Source organism: Orycteropus afer, unplaced genomic scaffold (assembly GCF_000298275.1).
Source record: "Orycteropus afer afer isolate SDZICR_OR568_19922 unplaced genomic scaffold, OryAfe1.0 scaffold00312, whole genome shotgun sequence".
Lineage (NCBI taxonomy): Eukaryota > Metazoa > Chordata > Mammalia > Tubulidentata > Orycteropodidae > Orycteropus > Orycteropus afer.
The window spans coordinates 1,682,064-1,696,211 of record NW_006921899.1 but is presented as its reverse complement, the minus strand read 5'-3'; the positions used below and the strand labels follow the sequence as shown (position 1 = coordinate 1,696,211).

The 14,148-nt window shown below is 49.1% G+C and overlaps 1 protein-coding gene across 1 annotated transcript in view; it reads left to right on the top strand.

Moving 5' to 3' along the window:
- ARHGAP17 (Rho GTPase activating protein 17) overlaps positions 1-14,148 on the top strand; it is a 69,476-nt gene that overhangs the window by 48,262 nt on the left and 7,066 nt on the right. The window contains exons 16-17 of the mRNA XM_042782426.1: positions 3,119-3,288; positions 9,381-9,998. Of these exons, the coding sequence (XP_042638360.1) occupies positions 3,119-3,288; positions 9,381-9,998 (788 nt within the window). The remainder of the gene's footprint in view (positions 1-3,118; positions 3,289-9,380; positions 9,999-14,148) is intronic.

Below are 14,148 nucleotides of genomic sequence, written 5' to 3'. Positions count from 1 at the left end.
CCTGTTTGCTTTCAGCTGCTCACAACCAAATTGGCAAAGGACATTGATCAGTACCAGGTCCGTTGGTTTCCTTCAGTTTGAAAGCCAAGTTGAGCTGCTTCCCTTGGCAATAGAGGTGGCCATTAACCTGGTCTTGCTGCTGCACTGCCTGCTGGGCAACTTGGGTGGCTCTCCTGTGTTTGGGTTTTAACACATGTGGACCAATGAGCTTCTGTCTCAGCCGTCAGCTTGCATGTGTGTTGACTGTTTCTTCTCTCTGTGTAGCTTTGGTGTGAAGCTTATGGACTTCCAGGCCCACCGGCGGGGCGGCACTCTAAATAGAAAGCACATATCCCCTGCTTTCCAGCCGCCTCTCCCGCCCACAGATGGCAGCACCTTGCCTCCTGCGGGCCCAGAGCCCCCGCCCCAGAGCTCTAGGGCTGACAGCAGCGCAGGGGGTGGGGCTGGCCCCTCCTCTGTGGGCACGCTGGAGCAAGGGCTGAGCCCAGACGACGGCAGGTAAGGAGGCTGGCTTCTGCTGGCAAGGGCGCTGGGCACCCCACCTGCTCCGAGGTCTGGCCGTTGAGTATGGCGTCCATGACCAAGGACAGCACGTCCACACGGAGTGAACCCCGTTTTCCCTCACTCCTTGGGATGGCAAAGGGCGGAAACAACATGGCAAATGGCTTGCTTTCTTTCCTATTTACAAAAGAAAGCACTGTTTGTTTGCGCTCGTTACCATGTTACTGCTTTGGTGAGGGAAACTAGAAGCCATGATTGCCTAACTGTCTTAGAAGTGTCGTGTACATGTTTGTTGTAAACCGTCAGTGTTCCTGTGCCATTTGCTTGTGTCACTCAGTATGCTAACTAGTAAGAAGAGCTCATACTTGGATGCAACAGGTTAGTTAAGTTACAGTATTCCTGGCATTCATTCACTCAGCAGATCCACTGAGTAGCTGATGTGTACTGGTGCTGTCCAGGGCTCAGGAGGGGCCTAAGACCTCCACAGCTTTCAGTCTTGCCAGAGAGTCGGTCTGTGAGTCCAGACCAGACCAAACCAAACGCACTGCCATCGAGTCGATTCCAACTCATAGCGACCCCCTTTGGGTTTCCAAGGCAGTAAATCTTTATGAAAATATCTTGCCCAGTTTTCCTTCCAGAGTGGCTGGTGGGTTTGAACCGCCAACCTTCTGGTTAACAGTCGAATCCCTTAGGCACTAGACCACCAGAGCTCCTTCAGTCTATGAATACAAGGTAGAAAACAAAGGGGGTGGATTTTCTTCAGAGGCTCTTTTGGTCACTTAACCTTTTCATATGTGACCTGGAGTGGACACATTACCCTTGAACTTCAGGGATTTATTTAGTTTGCATTAATTCCGTTTTCCACACTGATCTGGACAGTTGCCCACTAGAGGCCACTTCAGAGAATATCCTAGATGGTTCAGAACTGGCATTTCCCTGCTATTCATAAGGTTTTCAGTGGCCAATTTCTTCAGAAGTGGATGGGCTTGTTCTTCCCAGTCTTAGTCTGGAAGCTCCACTGAAACGTGTCCCCCACAAGTGACCCTGCTGGTATTTGGAATGCGGGGGGCCTAGCCTCCAGCCTCACAGCAATGCACAAGCCACCAGAGTGCAACAAGCTGACACCACCGGTAGCTGTTGTAAAAGATGAGCCCACTAGCAAGGATGTGCTGAAATGTTTGTCATTTGCTTCAATTTGGCTCCCTATAAAGCACTAAATAATTTTATATGAAAAGGAACTCTGGTAGCATAGTGGATAAGGCATTTGGCTGCTAACCAGGAGGTCAGCAGTTCAAACCACCAGCTGCCCTGAGGAAGGAAGATCTACCTTCATACGAAAATCCACCCCCTTTGTTTTCTACCTCGTATTCAAAGACCAGAGGAGCTCTGGGGGTCTAGTGCCTAAAGGGCAGTCTACTTCCATAAAGATTTATAGCCTCAGAAACCCAGTGGGGCTCACTATGAATTGGAATTGACTCAGTGGCGTTAAGTTTGTTTTGATCTTATGTAAAAAGAACTGAATGTGCCTAACCAAGACAAGGACAGCCTGTTTAGCCACCCCTCCCCTAAAACAGAGAGATGAACTCATCTCTTGGTCCTTGGGATGGGGGTTTGGGGTGCCTGGAAGTGCCCGACGCTGCATGTGGGATGGTAGGCTTGGTCCGTCCCCACCACTGAGCTCTTAATGTTCTGTGTGCTCTTGAATTTCTTTTTACTCAGGCAGTTTGGGGAAGTTCACGTTTACGTTTAAGAAAAGTTAAGGCTTCACAGGCATGTCTGAGGTGCCACGTCGCCTTGTCAGCAACCATAGCTCCACGCTTCTATTGACTGTGATGCAATTTCTTACTGTTGTTTAAGAATAAACAAGAAAAGATGTGGTAGCAGATGCATGCATTTTCATTTCCTGGAGGCATTCAGTTTGTTTAATCAAGACTAAATCTATTATTTCAGACAATAATTTGTCTTCACAACAGAAAGGAAAATGGAATGTGAGTCATTAGTATGCTGTTAGTTTATTATGGTCTCTGGGTATTTTTCCATATGGTTCACTAATGCCTGACATTCACTCTTTGGTGACCTTGGCAAACTGTAGCTATAAAATTTGTAAAACGTTCTGAACCAGGAAGGACAACGTCTGGTCCCTACTCCACTACTGGTTCTGGGACTTTGAGCACTCACGTAGCCTCTCAAGTGTCTTTTTACCCAAGTTTAAATTATTGATAATAATGAAAGAGTTTCTAATTACGGTATTATTATTTTGCCTTAGTTTTTCTTTGTTGTGTACAATGGATATATCAAAATCCCATCATTCTGAAGTCTAAAAGCCCTTTCATGTTTTTCAATATTGTCCCATTTAAGTTCGGCAAGCTAGAAGACAACGTTCCTTTTTGGTGGCTCTGAAATGGTCTCTCTCATGAGAGTTGAGAGGCCGAGTGCTAGAGGAGAGTCTGGTACAACGGCTCTCATAAAACATGTTGCCCTGTCCAGCACCAATTAAAATTTAAGGTCGCCTACTTCCTGTGAAGTGAAAAGTTTGGTTGGAATATTATACTTTATAGCATGCTTAGCTTTTCTAGGTGGGAGTAGCTGGCATCTAACGTGACTTTTGTCCCCATAGTCCTCCAGCACCCAAGGACTCTGGGTCTGCAGCTGTGCCCACACCAGGGAGGAACAGCAGTCAGACAAGCACTGGCCCAAACCAGGCCCAGGCAGCTGCCAGCTCCCATCAGCTTTCCGTGGGCCCAGCTCACAATTCTGCTGGTCCCAGCCCTCATACTCTGCGCCGAGGTAAGAAACCACCTATCTATGCCCTTGGGGGGTTAGCGCAAGGATGCAGGTGGCCGGGATCTCAGACACACCTTTTCTGTGTCCATTATGAACATGACAAGTGGGGACATCAGACGTTAAAGAGGAAGGGAGACTGGAAAATGAAAAACTTGGTAGAACAGCAGATATTTAAGGATGTGTTTTCTCTTAGGGACCACAAAGCTCAATAAGCAAAAAGTCATTTCTCCAAGAGCACCCTCACTTTTCCAGGATTCTGGCGTTCCAAAGCCTGGAACCCCACAGCCCAACAGTGGGTCTCGGAGCCCCTGTGCCCTCTGAGTCAGGCTCAGGGTCAGGGCTTTCTGCAGCCTGTGTGTACATAATCTAGTCTGCTCCCTCCTTGGGCCCTCTCGTCTTCTACCCCCAACCAGGGGAATGGCTGGTTGTTTAAAAGATACAGCAGTTCATGTCATCTCTTGCTTGAAACTTTCCAGTGGCTTCAGTGTGAAACACCACTGTGGGCCCTGCGTGGTCTGGCCAGGCTCCTTCTGAGCCCACATTACCACTCTACCCCCTCTCTCCATACTTCAGCCCACTAACTAGTCTGCCCTCTGTTTCTTGGATGCACTAAACTTACTCCCTTCTAGAGCTTCTGTACTTGTTTTTCCTTCTAGAACCTCCTGTCTCACATCTTCATGTGGTTCTCTCTTGTCGCTCAGGCCTCAGCTCAAGGGCACTTCCTCCGTGAGGCCTTCCTTGACTACCCAACCTGAGTTGGCAACCACTGGTCAAAAGCCAGTTGCCATCAAGTGGATTCCGACTCATGGCAACCCCATGTGTATCAGAGCGGATCTGTGCTCCGTAGGTTTCCAGTGGAAGGAGAGAGCCAGGCCTTTCTTCTGAGGCACCTGTGGATGGTCTTGAACTAACAACCTCTCAGTTAGCTGCCAAGTGCTGGACCACCCAGGGACTGCCCCCACCCCACAAAGTCATTTTCTGCCATAGCACTTTCCTCAGTCTGAAAATTTTTAATTTGTTTTTTAGCTTCTTTTTGGTCTCCCCAACCTCCCAGTGAGCTGTTGACTTCCTGCCCCATGCGTGTCACTATTCCTAGCCCTGGTACTGCGCCTGGCACAGTGTGGGCAGTCGATTAATATTGTGACTTGGGAGCTCCAGGTGCCTGTCAGTTCTAGAGGAGCTAGGGGCGATTTTTGACCCCGAGGGTACATTTGGCAACATCTGGAGACATTTTTGGTTGTCACCATCGGGGGACACTACTGGGTGGGTAGAGGCCAGAGATGCTGTTAAACATCCTGGAATGCACAAGACAGCCCCCCACAACAAAGAATTATTTGGCACAAAATGGCGGTAGTGCCAAGATTAAAGGAGCTCTGGTAGCGTCGTGCCTAAGGCACTTGACTGCTAACTAGAAGGTGGAAGGAAGACTGGGCAATCTACTTCTGCAAAGATTTTCCACCTTGGAAACTCAAAGGGGGTCACTGTGAGTTGGAATTGACTCGATGGCAGTGAGTTTGGTTTTTGGGTTTTGGTCTAGAAAAGGCCGTGATTCAGTGAAGATGTTTCTGATTAAAACCCATGGGGTACCAATGTGTCCTGTGTCTTAATTCCCAACTGCTTTTGTCTAGAATATCGATGATACACACTACAAAGCGACGTATATCCTGGTAACTCAAGGAAGAGTGAATTTGTCCCAGCAAGTGTATTTTGTGTAGATACACAAAATGATAAGTATATTTTTGGATCCTTATTCTTTTTACTGTCTTCTCTGTTCCCAGGGCTAGGGAAATAGAATAAATAGCACTTTTGCCCTTGAAAACCCTCCCGTTGGTTGGGAATGTTAAAGTACACGCATGATAAATTCCTGGAGAACTAGTTCCAAGGCAGCACACTTGAGCAAGTATAAAATAACGTCGCACAGACAACACGGACGAGGGAAAGTGAAGAGAGATGGGGCTGGCCTTTCCCAGAGAGCAGGCCGGCACAGTAGGGCTGCCAGCAGCAGAAAGGAGTGGGGAGCAGGGTGGTGTCCTGCAGGGAAGTTGTGCTCTCACTCCATTTTTGCATAACGCAAGTGGCTCATGGCCAGGATTACTCCTGGACAGTGTGAGGAGGCCCCTGGAAGCTCAGCAAACCCAGCACGTGGTTAGGAGCCATCGAGTGCATTCAGAGCACCAGTGACCCTGCGTACGGCCGAGTGAAGCACGGCCCAGCAAACCCAGCACGTGGTTAGGAGCCATCGAGTGCATTCAGAGCACCAGTGACCCTGCGTACGGCCGAGTGAAGCACGGCCCACTCAGCAAACCCAGCACATGGTTAGGAGCCATCGAGCGCATTCAGAGCGCCAGTGACCCCGCGTCCAACCGAGTGAAGCACGGCCCACTCAGCAAACCCAGCACGTGGTTAGGAGCCATCGAGCGCATTCAGAGCGCCAGTGACCCCGCGTCCAACCGAGTGAAGCACGGCCCACTCCTGCGCCGTCCTCACAGTCCGTGCTGTGTTCGGGCCCATCATTGCAGCCACTGGGTCAGTCCACCTCATTGAGGGTCTTCCCCTTTCTCACTGACTCTCTGGTTTCCCAAGCATGATGTCCTTTTCCAGGGACTGGTCCCTTCTACCACATGACCAAAGTAGGTGACGCTGTCTGACTGTTCTCGTGTTTTAAGGAATATTCCGGCCGCCCTTCATCCAGGACAGACTGGTTCTTTCTTCTGCAGTCCATGGCATGTTCAGCGTTCTTCACCAGCACCACAGCTCAAAGGCCTCCGCTCTTCTTCAGCCTTCCTGATCCATTTCTGCAAAAGATCGCTTGAAAGTGCTGAAGGACAAAGATGTCACTTTGTACCTAATCCAAACCTTGATATTTTCAGTCGCCTCATATGCGTGTGAAACCTGGACAGTGAACAAGGAATACCGAAGAAATCCAGAATAGATAGGGTCTTTTCCCTTAAAAGATCTCAAGTCTTCAGTTACTGACTTCAGTGTAAGGGTTATGCTGTGCATAAATGCATGTGTATGTGTGTGTTTCATAAGAGTCACAGTTGGCATGGGAGAGGTGCTCACACTCAGGTGTGTGGGACTGAGACAGGTCCAGGGAGCACCTGCCTCCATCCCTCTCCCTCTGGTTTTTGGGCTAAGCTCCCTATCACTGAGCTTTAGTCTGTAAATGCACATCTGTGGTGACTGCTCTACAGAAGAGCAGTAAAGACACTGGTCCAGCTGCCTTGAAGGCTGCGCCCAAGCTCTAGTGAGAAATAAGGGGGATAGTTCTGAGATGGAAGTCCTGCAGAACCAGGATGAGTGTTTGAACTTGGCCTCTCAGCAGCAGGGAACCCTTTTAGGGAAAGTGGCGTGGTGTGCGGAGCAGTGATTTGGGAAGCGGGCTTGCCAACAGCAGACGCTGCACAGGCCGTTGCAGTAATGTTGACGGACCAATGAGGCCTCACCTTGGGGAAGGACAGAGGCCGCTTAAGGTGAATCTGGGACCATCAGAGACTCTCACCTGGATTGGTCCCCGCTGCTCATAAGGAGAGGTGATCAGTGGGAAAGGCCTGGACTCAGCTTTGAGTTCTAGCTTTTTCCTAAAGTTACAAAGCTGCTTAAAGGCCATTGGTTTGATGTTTCCTAATTTAATTTTGACAAATGTAGAGAAGAAATAAAAATGCTTCCTTAAGATGCGCCTGTCTACTTCCGAAAACTCGGTCACTGAAAAACCCTGTGGAGCGCGGTTCTGCTCAGACGCTCACGGGGCCATCAGGGGTCACAGTCGACTCAATGGCGTCTGGTCGGTGGGTGGTTGGCTCTCCATAGGCACCGTCTTCACAAAACACCCCATGAGTGTCGGGGGAGTTGTTACAGATTACGGGCAGGGAGGCAAACTCAGGTACACTGCTTGGTTAGATCCCCACCTGGCCCTTCTGAAGGCTGTCTTCTCCCCTGGGTCACCCTCACCTTCATCTGGACCCCCAGCTCAGCTCAGCCCTGAGAAGATGAGGTCTGCTCTGCCTGGATGCCAGGATGGCCTGGTGTCGGATTGCGACTTTTCCCGTAGCCACAGCCACGGACTCTCCTGCTTCCCGGTTCCTGCAACTGTAGGTCTTGGGCCTCCTGGCTGGTGTTTAAAGGCCTGTTTGTGTATAATGTCCTTTTTTTTCCCTAATAAGCTTTTTCTTCTGGGATAATTTGAAATGTGTAGAAAAGTTGCAGAGAGAGCACAGGCTTCTTGTATACCCCTCACCCAGTTTCCTCAGTTGTTGCCATCTCACTGCCATATGCCTTTGTCGCAACCGAAGAACCAACGTTGGTGTGTTCCTGGACAGTGGTGGGCAGAGCACTGGCAGCAGCAGAGCCTGTCACACTTCAGGGGAACAGTGCGAATCAAGAACAGCCCAATGCTTATCGATCCCTATGAGGCGGAGACCAGACACTCCCACCTTTTTACCAGTTCTGATGCCAGCCACTTCTCCCATGACACTCTCTACTTCTGTCTTCGGGGTTCAGTAATGCATCGCAGTTGCCACACAGAACTCCAGGCCATACTTTTAAGTGGTTTATTAAGAAACAGGGTTCAACTCAGGATCAAGGTCAACAGGCTACACTTAGGATCAGGGTCAGGAAGCATATAGGCAAAGCCTCCCTTCTTCAGGACAGGGCAGCTCCTCTGGCCTGTGCAGGCCTCCTCTCGGCCCTGAACTCAGGACAGCCTCTTGGCTCTGAACCCAGGACAGCCTCCTCCTCTCGGCCCTGCTGTCTGTCACCACCAGCTCTGCCACCAAGCCCCTCTGGGCCTGTCGCTGCTGGCTTTGTTGCTGGGCCCCTTCCAGGCCTCCTACTGCCTCAGTGTTACAGCCCTTGGTCCATGTGACAGCTCTTTTGGGAGGTCCCTTCCCTCCTTTCCCTCTGCGGCTTCTTCTCCTTTTTTCCTTGTTCTATTTTTTTCTTCCTATTTCTTTCTCACAAACCTCTGTGGGCTTCTTGTTGTTATTATGTGCCATCGAGTCGGACCTGACTCATAGCAACCCCTCCTTGGGTTTCCAAGGCACTATCTCTACGGAAGTAGATTGCCCAGTCTTCCTTCTGAGGAGTGGCTGGTGGGTTTGAACCGCCAGCCTTCTGGTTAGCAGTCAAGTGCCTTAGTGGCTTATATACACAACCCCTTGTCAGTTTCCCAGCAAGGGGTAGGGCACAAACAAACAGCTCATTTGCCCAGTCAACAACTACAACTCACCTCATTTGCATAGTCTAGCGACCAATCCCTGCAAGGTGCATACCATTCCCAGGGCAGCCTGCAGCCCCCCCAAAAACAAACGCACTGCCATCCAGTTGGATTCAACTCTTCATGACCCCTCCTCAGCTTTCCGAGGCTGTATCACCATGGGAGTAGATTGCCCAGTCTTCCTTCTGAGGAGTAGCTGGTGGGTTTGAACTGCCAGCCTTCTGGTTAGCAGTCAAATGCCTTAGGCACTACCCCACCAGAGCTCCTAGGCTGCAGCCCAGCACCAGTCAAAAATAGCAGACTGAATTGTTTACAGTTGACTCAGGAAGTGAAGTCAGCCTGACCAAAAGCATGGAACCCTGTGGGGTGGAAGGGTGATGCCTCAGGGCATAGGGAGAACATCCCTCAAGCTGTTCTTCCAAAGAACTAAGGCAAAGGGCCCCAAAAAGGAATCCATCTCATACAATTAACTGTTAGCGAAAGGCCCCATTTTATTTGGATTTTTCCACGTAGGTCCATTTCTTATTCCAGGGTCCTGTCCAGACCATATCACATTTAAGAGTCACATCCGCTCTGGTCTGTGACAGTTTCTCAGTCTTCCCTTGTTTGTGTTTTTTATCACCTTGGCGGTTTGGGGGCGTATTGCTCGGGCATTTTGAAGAATGGCCCTCAATTTAGGGTTGCCTGGTGTTTTTCTCATGGGAAGGCAGAGACTAGGGTGCTGGGGGGGAAGACCACAGAAGTGAAGGCTCTTCTTCATCACGTCATGTTAAGGTGTCCTGTCAGCGTGGCTAACCTTGGTTGCCTGGCTAAGGCAGTGTTGGCTGTCAATGCGCATTTCTTACTGAAAGGTGTCTTGTTATCTTTCTCCTTTGTGCAGCTGTTAAAAAACCTGCGCCAGCTCCCCCGAAACCAGGAAACCCACCTCCTGGCCATCCTGGGGGCCAGAGTTCTCCAGGAACGTCTCAGCACCCACCCAGTCTCTCACCAAAGTCATCCACCAGAAGTCCCTCTCCTCCCACTCAGCACACGGGCCAGGCTTCAGCCCAGCCCTCGGCCACCCAGCTCTCTGCTCCCCGGAGGTACTCCAGCAGCCTGCCTCCAATACAAGCTCCCAGCCACCCCCCACCGCAGCCCCCGACCCAGGCCACGCCACTGATGCACACCAAGCCGGGCAGCCAGGGCTCTCCTGGCCCCGTGGCACTGCCCAGCGAGCACGGACTTGAGCAGCCACCTCAAACCCCTCCCCAGACTCCAACGCCCCCCAGTACTCCTCCTTTAGGAAAACAGAATTCCAGCCTGGCAGCTTCTCAGACCCAGGTGGTGAGTAACCCTGAAACTGCGCAGCCACATGCTGGAACCTTACCAAGACCGAGACCAGTACCAAGGCCGAGGAACCGACCCAGCGTGCCCCCACCCCCTCATCCTCCTGGTGCCCACTCTGCTGGGGATGGCAGCCTCACCAGCACTGTGCCCACAGCTTCCAAAATAGTCACGGGTAAGTAGGCAGTCAGTTCACATGGTTCGCCTCTCCCTTCTCCGTTGTTTTTGTACCTCTTGCTTTCATTTAGGCTTCGATTTAGAGCAGGAGTCAGCAAACTATGCCTGTAGTCCAGACCTGGCCAGCGGCCTCTTCTGGTCAATAAAGTTTTATTGGGACACAGCCATGCCCATTTGTTTACATACCATCTGTGGTGGCTATTGTGCTAAAACACCACAATGGAGACTGTATGGCCCACAGAGCAGAAATTATTTCCTATCTGGCCCTTTACAGGACAGGTTTGTGGACCCTGGACTTCCAGTTTCATTATTTAAAGGCATTGTACAACATGGGTGTGAGATTTGTTTCTTAGCCAATTCCTCCTTCAGATGCTTATTTTCCTTCTTAGAGTAAAATGTTCATGGCAAATGAATTTCAGGTATAATTTTTAAAAAACATGATTTCTGCTACATTGCATGCTCTGGGAGGGAGGAAGCTGTATTTTCCTGTAATCCCAATGGCATCCTGTTTTCTGTGGGTAGTGACTGGAGATTTGAGTGGATAACTACTGAGGCATTTTATAGGCATGTGGAACACAGGCATCCATCTAATTAGGATGTTTCAAATCTTTCGGTTACAGATCTAATTTTTGATTTAGGGACGAATAAATTATTTCTGAGTGTGTTGAAAAACAAATGGTGCTTAGAGTTATAAATTAATTTCTTATTACGGTGGTTTTAAGAGGGGTGTTTTCATAGATGTTGAAACACACATCCGGGTGCCTGGGCCATACCGGGTGCCTTCTCAGCTGACCATGAGCCAAGGCGGAAGCACCCAAACCGGTACCGGAAATGATGAGTGTTGACAGCCTGTCCTCCGGTGCTTTCCCCCGGTACTATAATGCCTCTAGGCCTGATTTCAGCATGTTATGGATGTTAATAACATTTTTTCTGATGACACCTCGGCTTTTATTTTATTGGCTTTTTTTTTAAGAAAGCCACAACAGTTTGTCTGTCTGTTTCCTAATAGATGCTCTTCCTAACGCCCCCGTGGGTGGGGAAGGTTTCCAGGACTGAGGTCTGTAACCGCCCCCAAGCACCTGCACCAGCAGCTCCGGTTGCTCCTGCTTAGCTCTGTTTTGCATTTGTGCTTTGACCTTATGCTCAGGAGCCGCCCTTCGACCTCACACCCCATAGTCACTGGGTCGTCCAGTCTGTGGCGTGTAGACAGTTAACTTTTGTCGTTAGTAGAAGCACTTAGAGCTGCACTGCTCCGTGTTTTGAGAGGTGGACAGATGGCAGTAGATGAGAAGCCTGGCTTGGAGACGCTCCAACAGAGACTAGAAAGACCTTCTTTCTTTGTGGTGCTCTTCTCTGACTTACCTGCCACTGATTGGCGCAATAGCGTCCCGCAAAAGAGGGCTCGGTGCAGTCGGCACAGAAAATGCGGTCCTTTGTGCCTTGAGCTCTAACTTTTCATTTTTGTATCTTAAATGCAAGTTAACTGCATGAAGCTTCTTAATTTGACATTGGAAAATCTTAGGACCAAGACAAAAAAAAAAAAAAAAAAAGATCCACTCCCAGAGACCCTCTGCTAAATTCCTCTGCATTCTGGCACGCTTACATTTTGCTTCCTAAACCCCTACGAGCTTTTTCCAAGGTGCTGTGGGCTCATTGAAGTCATGCCTTTAAGTCCATGGCACAAGGTTCTCAACAGGGCTTCTACCTGCTTAAATCAGCTGATCTGAGCCTCTCGAGGGTTACTTACCAGCCAGAGTAGTCACAGCTTTGCTCTGGGTACGACTTTGTGAAGAAACCAGGAAGGAAAAAGGAGGGTTCGGTCTTTAAAACACAGAGGGAGGGTGCAAGCAGTTCACGTCCTGCCTCTTTGGTGAAGAGCCCACAAGTCCCACGGCGGACCTCTTGGGTTGGGTGTGGAATTCATGGACAGAGTGAAGTGACTACACCCTAGTCAGATCTGAGCCCTGTAACACGAGCATACTTACGACACACCGAAATGATGTTCCTAAATCATCTTTGGTTTACATGAAAAGACCATGGACAGAATTGTGTCTTTTTTTTCTTATCATCTTTGTCACCTGGGGTGTGTTTATTTCAGGTTCTTTTCTTGATCTGCTCTAGCACTTTAAGGTGCGGCAGTGTACTTAGAATGAGCAGATAATTGAAAGTTTCTTTTTGAAAAATGTGTCCTTAAGATACCTACTAGCTACTTAAAAGCCAGCTTATGCTATGAATTCTTCTAATTCAAAAAATTCCAGGTGACCACAGTTATCTTTTTATGGCAAAATTAACTTACACTTTGTTACAGTCCTTGGACTACCATTGGAAGCACGCCAAAGGCCAGCGGGTAGAAGGCCTGACTCCGTTAATGTTGATGTTCTTGGATGTAGCCACTGGGTATTTCAAGAAATAAAAATAAAACCCTGTTGGACAGACGGTCCCCTATTGCATCATGTTTTCACTTAGAAACGTTGCTCAAATTCCTGAAGACAACTTACTTGTTTAGCATTGGATCAAGGCCTGTGGGCTTAAGATAAACTCTGGGAGGAGATTACTGCCGCCAAGCAGGTTTTGGCAGCCAAGTTCTGGCAACTTAGCAACCTGCAAGGGAGACGGAGGGTTTCTGGTGTCAACTGGAGCCTGTTCTTACTCGTCGCTCTAGAAAGCAGTAAGATTTTCGTTTCCCAGGTAAAAGAGTTTACATCTTGCTGTTTTTAAAGTAATAGATTTTAGAAGAGAGGATTCTAATTTACACATTTTATTAAATAATTCAGATGTATGACCTGCCATATTCAGTAAGAACTGAAAGTGGAATATTTAATGGTAAGGAAAAGGCACCTGATTGGCCGAAGCATTTTTGCTACTTTGTGATCATACTTGTGCACTGATGCCTGTTACTAACTGGTTACCCTGACCCTGCCTGCTTGCATCCCTACTAATCGCGCATGTACTAAAGGAGGCCTGGCTTCATTCATGCTTGCTGTCCATTACCCTGGAGACTGGGTGTGTTCACAGGTGGTTCCAGGGCCCGCCTTGTTACTCTCTCCTTCCCAGTCTTTCCTCTACCAGGCCGACTTGAGGGGCTGCAGAAAGAGCACACATTGTGGAGTTAGACAAACCCAAGTTAGAATTTCAGCTCTTAGTGTAACGTCAGGCAAGACACAACCTGGTTGAACTGTATGATAATAGTGACGTTTGTGACAATCATTGTTGAAGGGATTAACGTAGACAAATGATAGAAAAACCCCTTTGTCAGTTCTTAACATACCCACCCACCCACTGCTGTCAAGTCAGTTCTGATTCATAGTGACCCTACAGGACAGAGGACTGCCTCATAGGGTTCCCAAGGCTGTGAATCTTTACAAAAGCAGACTGCCTCATCTTTCTCCCATGGAGCGGCTGGTGGGTTCGCACTGCCTTCCTTTTGGTCAGCAGCCAAATGCTTTAACCACTACACTACGAGAGCTTCTTCTTAATATACAGTGGGTCTAAGTAAATGGTAGCTGTTCATCATTATTTTTATCGAGAGACACATGTTCTTTAGGAGAGCTCTGTACTACATTCATACATCAACATCTTAGAAGATTGAGGTGTGGGAAGTCTGCGTGAGGGGCCAGTACCTAGCTTGATTCTGATGCAGGTAATTCTCTTGCCATGTGGTTTTCCTGATGTTCCTTATTTTATGGGCTACAAAGAAAATCCCTGGAGTAGAAGGTAATTCTTAGTGCAGTGAACCTGAGGTGACCCATGAGTTATTGATTTACTGTATGCCGGGTAGACTAGGTGATGCTCACTGGTCCACTGTGCGCCAGGTAGACTAGGTGATGGTCACTGGTCCACTGTGTGCTGGGTAGACTAGGTGATGCTCATTGGTCGATCGTGTGCTGGGTAGACTAGGTGATGCTCACTGGTCCACTGTGTGCTGGGTAGACTAGGTGATGCTCAGTGGTCCACTGTGCACCAGGTACACTAAGTGACGGTCACTGGTCCACTGTGTGCTGGGTAGACTAGGTGATGCTCATTGGTCCATCGTGTGCCGGGTAGACTAGGTGGCGGTCACTGGTCCACTGTGTGCTGGGTAGACTAGGTGATGCTCACTGGTCCATCATGTGCTGGGTAGACTAGGTGACGGTCACTGGTCCACTGTG